We start from the raw sequence: 11,330 nt of genomic DNA on the forward strand, positions 1-11,330 counted from the left end.
TGAATCTTTAATTTCAGGGCATATTAATGCTATGATTTCTACCATCTTCTTTGTTCCCAATTGTCTAAAAACTAACAATCCGTGAATTGTACTTTGCGTTGTTTTGTTACGACAAGGATTAAAACAATTAACAAAAACGTAGGATGTAATTCGTATGGTGAAAAAAAAGAGACGATTCCTTTCGAAAAAATAAGTCGAAAGCACGGAATTAAACATTTTCGTACGAACTTTGTTTTCGAGAAAATCAATCTTGAAAATTCATAAGATGACTCTCTGATCTACTATGTTCCAACGAATGAACTTCTCTATAAAACTTTACAATAGGCTGTTCTATTTAGTTTTATCGAACGACAAAACTTATCGAGCAACCTAGTACTATACTGTTCAATAAGTTTTATCGAATGACGAAATTTATTGAACAACTTAGTATATGTTATGATTGTAAAAATTAACGGTGACATCAACAGTCCTTATAATTTATTTAAGAACTTACTAATTTGTTACTTTACTATTCTAGGTATTGTTAAAAATGTTATCCTCATTTTCGACAAATCAAGGAAGACGAACTGATTTTTACATATTTTTAAATCGTTATTGCATTTACTTTTTTTAATCGCAAAGATTATCTTCTGCATATGTGCAAATAATGAACTGATATGTGAACGACACATAAGAAAGACATGGGAACAGATAAAAAATAAATTATTATCATTTTCAATATTTACGTTTATAAATAGAAATAATAGCAATAAATTGTTCCGATCTAAGTTGCAAAATTTGCAATTTAATTTTCTCGAAACGAAATCTCGTACGAACAAATTCTATTTTATATTTTGGACTTTTGTTTTATCAGTAATCATTTAATTTTTAGTTACATTGCGAATTACACCCACCTCGTATCATAATCTATAAAAAATGTTACACGTACGTAGATTGCTTTCACACTTTCTTGGTATTTCGATTACACCATGCAAGGTCGAAAAAATGTCATCGACTTTTAGTAGGTAACTGACTTTCTCACCTATCGTCACAGCATTAATTCCATCCGAAAAATGTTTAGCAGTTGCATCAGTCGTTGAGGAAGGTTGTGGATGTGGTGTATCTACATCATTAAAATAGTTATACATTTTAATGTAAAAATACAATTACTATAGAAACTAGATTTTAAGCAGACTCTGCGTGCATACCTTAAAATGTACAAACATAATTGTTCACCAATAATAAACTACTTTAAAGTTGTATGTCTCATTTGAATTTTTCTTATATCTATGTATATAGAGTGACTCACGAAATTGACTATATGTTAGCATAGTTTTTAGTTTCCTTGGAAAATAAATTTCTTAGAACAGTTAACATTCGATTAAAGTCTTTTATGTTATTTGTTTACGTTTCTTCTTGATACTGAAATACGTTGTTACTTGGTGTTGCCCTACAGATCTGACTATTAGTGTTTGAATTCTTGTACAGTGCATTTGATCATAACACAGTTAAAATGATATGAAATTAAAAAGTAAATAAAATATATGATTTATAAGTTAAAAGTAAAATATTGTTCTTATAACGTTAAAACACGCTTTAGTATACATTATACTCGATTTTAAAAATAAAAAATATATTAAATAAAATATTAATCGCATTCATTTCTGTAAGTGGTTAACGGTCTTAAAGAAATAACCTCCAGTATATATTCAATATTATGAAGTAGATAATCAATTTCTGAACAAAATTTGTAAAATAGTAGTGTAAAGTTTTTCCAATATCTAAAAATCTTGTTTAAAAGAAAAACCAACATTCACAACATTAATGACTGTTATCACATAGTTTTGTACATAAAAAATTTCAGGAAGTATCATATATAATGTTTTTAGTGTATAATAATGTTCTCTGAATGAAATTAATAATATATGAAACATTGATGAAATGTTTTTAAATTTCTTAAAATTTCATCATTTAAGTATACAAATTATTTTTACAAACTTTTAAATCATTAGAAATTCTAATACAAAAGGTGTTCTTTTGTTGGCGAAATCTGGTTTAAAAACGCTAAAATAATATTTGTAGAAATGTATAATCTATTTGATCTGGTTTTAGTTTTAACATATTTTGCAATAATGCAAGTTGCAGATGTGTATTACTACAAATTAATTAAACAATTAGTTCACCTTTTAGGGCACACGTAGCTCGAAGAAGATCTTTTGCAGTACATGGAAATCCAATGTTCGTATACAATTCGAATACACAATGCATAGGCAATAAATTCTGGTATTCACGGCATACACTACCTGTCACCCAAAAGTTTCATCAATAGTCTGCAATTAAAAGATTCAACGCCACAAAACATGAATTTAAGTGTAACTTAATCAATAGAAGAAAAATGAATAAACGTAAGGATATTTTTTCGTGCCCCTGGAAAAATGGTATTCTTTCAAGGTTAAATTTTATGTTATCTCGTAAATATTTTCGCAATTTTTAATGATACTAAAGAGTGTCTTAGGACAATATTGTTTATTTCGAAAGAGTAAATATTATGATAAACAAAATTCATTCTTCAAGGTCACCTCTTTTTAAATAGGTCAGAAGTACAGTAGGATCTCCACTTACGTAGTTAATTACTTCTAGAGAGAGAGAGAGAGAGAGAGAGAGAGAGAGAGAGAGAGAGAGAGAGAGAGAGAGAGAAATTCTTGGTAAAATATAAAATTATTATTTGTAACTTTTTATTGACTATTATCTCTGATATGGGATTTAAGAATTTTAGAAAGTACGTATAGTTTTAAATTAATTACATACCGATGTGATTTCCAGAGTGGGGATATATATGATTTTTCAAAAGTTTATCTAAACCGCTAGCGAGTTTTCCATTCACTTCCTGGGATTCAAAGTTATCGTATTTCGTATATATGTGCCAAGAAACTTCTAATAACGCGTGTAAAAATTGCCAAATTTCAATTTTTTCAAAGGGATGATGAGGGTCTTTCATGAAGGTAGACTTATTTTTTGCTGAAATTATAGGCACGTCCATCATAAATAATATTTAAAGATCATTTTTTATTCGAAGCTTTACATATTATTGTAATTTTGTATTGTCATGTTAAGTAAGGATAAACCAAAGAATAATTAGTATAGCGTAAGTAGTATACGATATTATAAAATAGCTAAAATTATTAATCATCTAATTAATAATAATTTACGTTTACCTATATAAATATCGATTTTAATCAAACTTAATCCTTTTTTGTTAATACTACAATCTCGCCATAATTGCCATAAACACAATCTGCTCATTCTAAGATTGCATTTTGGCGTTGATGTTGCGAACAATTTTGCATAATCATTATAAATTTGTCGCAGACGAGAGATGTGCAATGTTAAACAGTTATATGTCCAACGTTTTTCATCCTCCCACTTAGATTTAAAAGTATTTGTCGTTTCCGTAACAACTTTTTCTTTGTTATCTACGATGTAATAAAAATTTAATTAAAAATTTTAATCGAGAATGTTAAGATACAATAGAACAGCTCGATATTTGCACGGAATTTTCGTTCGTTACATTATGTTAATAAGTGGAAGAAATGATCACCTATGTAGGTATTTGATTGGGAATTGTTTCTTATTGGATCGGTTATGTTGATATTTGCATAAATTTCAATATTTGTAACAATAGCCCTGATTTTCTGTAACTATCGAGGTTCTGCTATAGTAATAAATTAATTTGTATATAATAAATGTAGGAATGTAGAGACTCTTTATATACTACAGCAATTAATTGGAATAGGTCCTTTTATAAGTGTTTACATATTTAAATATATGAACTTTTAGTCCAATGTGAGCGAACATAAACATAGTTTTACCATATTTTGTTCTTCGAATTTGATAAAGGAGATATACTATGCAGACTGTTTTATGTATATCAATAAAATTTATGGTAACTTTAATTTCGTAATAGAAACAACTTTTTTAAAATCAAAATCGTTCGCGATTTACGAGTAGGTATATCATAATTGAGTAGTAGGAGAAAATTATACAGGAATGATTAATAGTTTTTGTGTGTATACATATTTTCATCAAATACAATTTACAAAATACGCAAAAACATGAAATAACCTGATTATATAACTAAATAGAATTTGAAAACAATCTTTGGATTATTTATTTTTGGTACATTCTAATTCAAAACAAATTAAAAATAAATTTTTGTAAGAAATAAGAAATATAAACAACTAACCGCTTGAATGTGGTTCCAAACAGGAACAAGATTGGTTTTCACACATGTAACATTTTCCATATAAATTTGAAAGTGCAACATGTGGTTCTAGACGTATTGGATCCAGTAAACGAGCTAGATAATAAGACAAAGATGGGAACTGTTCCGGTTTTAAAATAGGAGTTATCGAAGTTTCCTTTAATTGACTTGGTTTTTCAAGAAATCTACAAAATGTGAAAAATAATTTCAAATACATTTTTTGTTTTTTAAATATGTATATTCTTTTAAACAAAAGTTGTAATTCTTTAATTCCACGATAAATTGTCATCAAATAAAAGTAATTAGTCTTACAATGATTGAGCTTCTTTTACTGTAGGAACATATTCACACGTGTCTTCGAGTTTTGATCGATCTTCTAAACTATCACTTCTGTTGACAGATGAAACCAAAATATCGTTTAAAAATAAAGGATCAGCTTCAAACTTCTCTCCATTATTCCCTAAAAATGTTACGAATGTTGTATCCTTACAGTTATTATAAATGCAGTATTTTAAAATGCAGTATGCACAAAAAATATATATATATATATATATATATATAGGTCAGAAAAGTTTATTAATGAATAAACATTTTATTTTTCTAAATTTCTACAATCCTATACAATTACTAACAATAAATACGAAAAATAATAAATATTAACTAAAATGCTATAATCATTCTCAAATTTTTATTTATTTTCATTTAATAAAGATTACATTTATTTATTAGAGCAAAACATTTTTTTTTAGATACTTCTAATTCTAATAATAAAATACTTTTCGATTAGTGTAATTTACAAAACAATTTTATCAGTAATTTATGAAACTACTTAAGTACTGTGATGACAATTGATATACATATATAATACATTTGTATTTAAAAACGTGTTAATAGAATTCTTTCTCTAATATAGTAACCAATTGTTTATAGATGTTTTTGGCAATAGAAAGTCATACCAATTTTTTAGATAACAATTTAAATATGACCAACTCATTTCTCTGACAGAGAATATTCTCCTTGTTGCGTGATTACATCATTGTTTTAGCATTCTGAACGTTTATTATGTTATTAAATAATATACACTAATATTTACTTTACCAATAATAATTCCGTGACCATGTTTCTTATCGTCCTTCCAGTTTCCGGAATATTCAGCTCCACCTACTGAATTTAACTTTAATTGTCCTGTAACAAGAATTTTGTTAACATTTTACTTGCAAACTGTCGCGTTGTAAAACAAAAATAGTAATTCACCTTTGCCATGGCGCATTCCATTACGCCAGTAACCTACGTAAGAAGCCTCTTGTGGCCACGTGAATGTTTTATTAAAGAATCCTTCCCATACGTACGATCCGTAACTGTAAACATTTTGTTAATGTGTCACAAATAACAAAGTAAACATTTATTACTTTCTTTTACGTTATATTTATTTCGGTACGTTATTACAAAATTTAAAACAAACAAACCCATTCATTGCACCACATTTCCATTCTCCACGGTAAACATTCCCATTAGTCCAAACCACGGTTCCGATACCATGGCGAAGTCCATTTTTCCATTGACCCACGTAACGAGTTCCACTTGGGTAAATTCGTAAACCAATCCCCCACATTTTCTCCAATACCCAATCACCGTCGTATGAACCGTTATTACCGAAACGACAGTAACTTTTGCAACAAATATCAAATTCGTAATTATAAACAAGAATTGCCTAAATTACAGATTTATTGTTGTTAGGTAGTCAGATTTATTGTTAAACTTCACCCAGTGTCATAGAAATTAATCCTTTGATTAGAATTACACCGGTTCTGGTTTATATGAAATTGAATTGGATTCACTCGGTTTCATATTACCGGGGTGGGTAGAGTTTCTGTTCCACGAATCGATTATTTTTTATCTTAAATTGAAGCGAAGCATCGTAGAAGCATCTCAGAGAGAAGAGTGAATAATACTAATGAAAATTAAAATTTGTATTTCTTTTGGTATATCTTCGCGAGAGTATTTTTAATAGATTGATGAGGTTTACTTGGTCAAAATAAATTTAAACATTACGTTACTTGGATTACTTTTAATTATACGTTACTCGAATGATTTTTAAATTCTGAACATTAAAATATTGCGCAACGGAAAATCTGTTTCTTCTAATAGATGTGATAGATATATGTTGATTTCCTTTTATAAATTAAAATTATTAAATAAACACAATCCTTTAATCATTATTCTATCATTATTTAGAATTTTCCAGAATTGTAGATTCCGGTTTTTTGGAAATTTTAAAATAATTCGGAGAAAGTCGTGTTTGGACTTATTTTCATCGAGAAAGCCTCACCAATCCTTTGATGATACAATGATATTCGTCGCATCAGTGGTGAAGCTAAAGAAAAATTACTTCATATAAGTGGTGCCTGATGTATAAGATCATTCTAACTAAAGTTATTTTGTATATCATTCCTTACAGTAGTGCAAAAGAGAAAATTAATATTCGTTACATTATCTTGCTGTTGACAAAACTCAAAGTACTATAAATCTAAATTGCAAATGCAATTCATTACAGATCGGAGTATAACAATCTCAAAGTATTGGAGAAATGGAAATCCGAAATTTTTACAACAGCAAATGTTGATACTTACCCTTTCCCATGTCTATGACCCCTAGACCACTGACCAGTGTACATGAAACGAGTTTCTCCATTCACTAGGAGCCCCTTACCATGACGATAACCATTCGCGAAATCGCCTTCGTACCAATAATCATTATTCCACTCTAATAAACCTCTTCCATGCATACGATTCTGCTCAAAGTCTCCCTAAAAAAACTGTTCAACTATTATTTGTTGTTACAACTATGCATAGGAAAACATGAGGTAACAGTGAAAACCATCGTTTCTTTTTATTTTGACGGTGGAAATCATTCGTTTTTGGTCGTACTAGTGAAATTTAGAAAAAGTAGTCTTATATAATAATGAAGGATAAAATCAGATATCGATAAGGATGAAAATGATTAGAAGATTCCTCATAGGAACACGAAGTATGTATATATGCTTTATTTAAATTATCCTTTTAAATCTCTAGAGCTACTCGATTTTATTTCATTACTCCCTTATATAAAGTTTGATTGAATTAAAAGTAATTACCTTGTATTGAGCACCATTAGACCATTTATACACGCCTTTGCCTTCCATCATTTTCCTACTAATGCAACCACTGTACGTGTTGTTACTAATAAACGTTATATTTGCAAACTCGTCCGGCAATATTAATTTCCATGGCAAATTAAAACCTGATTTAGATTCATCGCTTATATATTTGTTGGGATTATTTTCTTGTTTTGCAAAGTTATTCATACTTTTATCATTTTCTATCCTCTCACTGTCTTTATCTTCTTCAGAATCTTTATCAGAATCAGACTCGAGTTTCTTTCGAGGTCTTTTTCTTAAAAATCTTCCCTCCCAGCTAGATTCAAAAAAAATTGTAATTATTTAAGATACATATAAATATTTTAATTTCATTTAACATACATATTACCATACACTAAATTATTAGTAAATAAATATAATAGTAATTTATTGTTAACTATTGACTTATTATTAATTTATCAATTTGTACATTGTTACATTTGAAATATAAAATAAAAATATTGGTCTTCTTGAAAGAAAAACACTAATATTATTTGTTTATACATAATGTTGCATAATTATTTATCTTCATAATTATTAAATCAATGAGAAAATTATATAGTGTGTGTTTAATATTAGTTCTATTAGTTTGTACATTTATTCTATGGTACTAAAAAAGTAATTTAAATCTATCAAACTTTAAGTCGAATAGTAAAAGATTTCTAATTACTTTTTTACAAAATATTTCAACACGTCGTTGTAAAGTAGATAAATGAATTCCTCCTTGGCATTATATTTACGACGTTTGTCTGCGAGAATATCTTGAAAAGGTAATTCATCCTCAGTACCACCAAATTTATCCGATATGTCATCACTATATTCCATTTTCTCTTCTTCCTTGTCATACGATTCCATTGAAATTACCATTTTCTTATATTTTTGCAATATAACTTATCTTAACGAAGCATTCATCATTTTTATCTTTTTATCTGTTTCTAATAAACCTCAAAGAAATACTTTTAGCGACCTGAAGTAATCAGAGTCAGTGTAAACAGAATATTTTTGAAAGAAACGTTTTACGTCATACTATCGATAATATTTGTTACTTCAAATATCAAATACTTTCAAAATCTTTTCATCTTTGGATCATCTTACTTCAAGCGATTAATGGTGAATCATATGAAATCTCGTCGAATATTTTTGGATTAAAACTGAAAAAACGGCAAAATGTTAACGAAACAGAAACCACCGATAAGTGTAAGATTAATTATTATCATATTGTGAATCGTTAACAAATTTGTATTGATCACAAAATTGGTATAAATATGACAAAATAAAATAAATGTTTGTATCAAGTAATTTTCACTGATAGACATGTAGTCTCTTTTTTTGAATTAAAACTTTATATTTTTTTCTCTTTTTCGATTTCTATTTAAGAATGTATATGCATAAAATTAATATTAAAAAATTAATTACAAATATGAAAAATAAAGGAATATTGTTTCTTGTCAATTTGTATTATTTAAACTAATATGTATGTGTAATAAAAACATAATTAAATTGAGACTGCTATTTATACATATACTATTCAAGAATACCACACGTTATTCTTTACGTCATAGACTATCTTTCCAACTTGCGAAGATAAAGCTAAAGATCTGGAGCCAATCGTTTTTCATGTTCCTGCTAAACATAGCGACAAAGTGAAAATTCATGGATGGTAAGTATACATACACATATATATTCAATAATAATTTTCATACCTTATTTTTTACATTGCACTGAATTTAGTTTACTTTAGACACTATTTTATTTTATGCATTAATTATGTCTGGGAATAACTGTGTAAATATTTTAAGCATACATATATTTTGTTTTATTTACTTATATTTTTCTTCGTTTCATTAATAAAATAATATTGCGTATTAATTACCAGATATTTATATTTTTTAATGTACCTTTTAATAATATCTGTACCTATATTTTCTAAACAGTAATATATTTATAATAATTATACAAAAAGATTACAATAGTTTGTGTAATTATTACCATCAATCGATTTCTAAAACACAGTACGTATACAGTTGCGTCACATACTTCAACTTAGCGAAAAATTTTTCGTGTAATATTAAATCGAAAGAGGGTGAAGCACACCCTGTTATGCGTAGCAACCTACGTAAATCAGTTGTTCTGAGCCTGTTTTTTAGAGAATGCACGGTTCTGCTCGAGAGTAAATGCAATTTGTAATTTTTGCATTATGCATGCAACATAAAGCATTGCATATTTTAACGATTTTATATTGTAGTAAGAGATTGTTTTTCAAAAATAGAAAAAAGAATACGTATTTAATGCTGTAATATGTGTTAAAAGAAAGAGAAGAAAATAGAAAAGTAAACATGTATTAATTATATCAATGTGTTTAGCAATACCAAACTTCATTCCATATTTAAAATCAAGTAAGGTTTAAATATCTTTATTCAGGTATTGTATATAAACTTAAAATACACTTTTATAAAAGCAACTTTTGTTTAGAATAATGAATTGACATTCCGTTGTTATGAAACTATTTAAGTGATTGCATTAATTTTAATATTTATTTAATTGCTTTTGAAGGCAAATGCTCACATTAGCAGAACCCAGAGATAATAAGAATATATTTCCACCTGATGGGAACCTCCATCTCTCGTCGTATCAAAGGCTGGGTCCAAAAGATGAAGGCACAGGAATTACAGAAACGCAAGCTATGCTATCCCAAATAGAACTGAAGCATCTATACGAACCAATTTATCCGCAACGTGCTTTGCTCAATATTAAATCCCTCGCATCGGAAGCGTACGTATAAATATTTTAACTTACATGTAAATACGTACAGTATCTCTGGAAAACGTGTATACATGCTGTTGAATGACTGTACATTTGAATAAGTAACTTTTTAGATTTATTTCCTTCTAATATATTTAATAATGTACAATTAAAGTACATTTGTGGTTAGTTTTAATAGTTAAATAACTCGGAAACAATTAGTTTTACAATAAATATAATTCAATTCTTTTGTTCTCAGAGTTTAAAACTCTATCAAATTCTGCTGTAAAAAATTGTGCATCCTATTTAAAAAAAGTTACTTTCGAAAATTTCTAAAAAAATTGACTTACAAGTAATGTACTATCTTCAGCTTGTAGATGCCTTTGTACTAAAGTATTAAAAAAAATTTGTATTGGTTCACTAATATTGAAAATAATTAAAGTGATCTAATTATATTGTCCACCATATTTGTATGATACTAATGTATTGATTACTGCAGTGTCAATTTTGAAGCTATGATATTTAAATGTTAAATGTAAATAACTCGATATAGAAATCCAATGGGTGTTTGAAAATGTGATTTCTGTAAACGTTTTTGGCCAAGTCCGTCAAGGGATAAGTTATGAATCAATTCAAAGTGGTTTTCTCAAGGAAAATTTTATGGAATCATCTTTTATAGGGTAGAGGAAAAAACAGTACCGACCTTAATAGATGTGTTGTACGATCCTGAAGAGGCCCGATCTATGGATTATAGGACGACAATGGAAGTTCACTATAGATTACCCTATCCTCTGAAACGAAGACCTCTACCGCTACCATCACCACCAGAACCGTGGCTTTTAAATCGACGAACCATCGGTTACAGTCTCGAACAGTTAGAAAAGCGGGACGGTGTACATACTTTTCTGGATGACAACATGGAACTTCATAAACAAATAGCAAACTTAAAATCGAGAAGATATAATTTGAGGTAATCTACCTTCAAAGGTTTTTGATTCTCCTGTATCCGAAGAAAAATGAATTGCAAATATTATCCATATTATCTTACTATATAACTGGAGTCATTATAAATCAAAATTATGAAAAAAAAATTTTCTTTAACTTAGTAGAGTAATTACTGTCATTTTATAAAAATACTTCTAAATTTTGTATATTTCAAGTAGTAAGGAATAA

General features: G+C 28.1%; 2 protein-coding genes across 2 annotated transcripts; one reads left to right on the top strand and one right to left on the bottom strand.

Moving 5' to 3' along the window:
- Nucleotides 1-1,627: 1,627 nt before the first annotated feature.
- LOC143151642 (uncharacterized) lies at nt 1,628-7,424 on the bottom strand. Its single transcript, XM_076320990.1, has 13 exons — nt 7,374-7,424; nt 6,871-7,046; nt 5,707-5,907; nt 5,495-5,598; nt 5,339-5,425; nt 4,553-4,700; nt 4,223-4,425; nt 3,189-3,452; nt 2,788-2,997; nt 2,163-2,282; nt 2,004-2,043; nt 1,787-1,884; nt 1,628-1,716 (listed from the first exon to the last, which is right to left on the bottom strand). Exons 1-13 carry the CDS (start codon nt 7,422-7,424, stop codon nt 1,628-1,630), a joined length of 1,791 nt encoding a protein of 596 aa, XP_076177105.1.
- A 2,548-nt stretch (nt 7,425-9,972) lies between these two features.
- Nucleotides 9,973-11,330, top strand: LOC143151643 (uncharacterized). Its single transcript, XM_076320991.1, has 3 exons — nt 9,973-10,187; nt 10,837-11,127; nt 11,318-11,330. The coding sequence occupies exons 1-3, from the start codon at nt 9,973-9,975 to the stop codon at nt 11,328-11,330; spliced, it is 519 nt and encodes a 172-aa protein (XP_076177106.1).

Source organism: Ptiloglossa arizonensis, chromosome 9, assembly GCF_051014685.1.
Source record: "Ptiloglossa arizonensis isolate GNS036 chromosome 9, iyPtiAriz1_principal, whole genome shotgun sequence".
Classification (NCBI taxonomy): Eukaryota; Metazoa; Arthropoda; class Insecta; order Hymenoptera; family Colletidae; genus Ptiloglossa; species Ptiloglossa arizonensis.

Coding starts and splice junctions, on each gene's coding strand:
- LOC143151642 (XM_076320990.1), bottom strand. CDS start 7,424: ATGATGGAAGGCAAAGGCGTGTATAAATGGTCTAATGGTGCTCAATAC. Junction 3,453..4,222: donor TTTGGAACCACATTCAAGCG/GTTAGTTGTTTA, acceptor ATTACATCGTAG/ATAACAAAGAAAAAGTTGTT. Junction 2,044..2,162: donor AGCTACGTGTGCCCTAAAAG/GTGAACTAATTG, acceptor ATATTATTTTAG/CGTTTTTAAACCAGATTTCG.
- LOC143151643 (XM_076320991.1), top strand. CDS start 9,973: ATGCTCACATTAGCAGAACCCAGAGATAATAAGAATATATTTCCACCT. Junction 10,188..10,836: donor AAATCCCTCGCATCGGAAGC/GTACGTATAAAT, acceptor CATCTTTTATAG/GGTAGAGGAAAAAACAGTAC.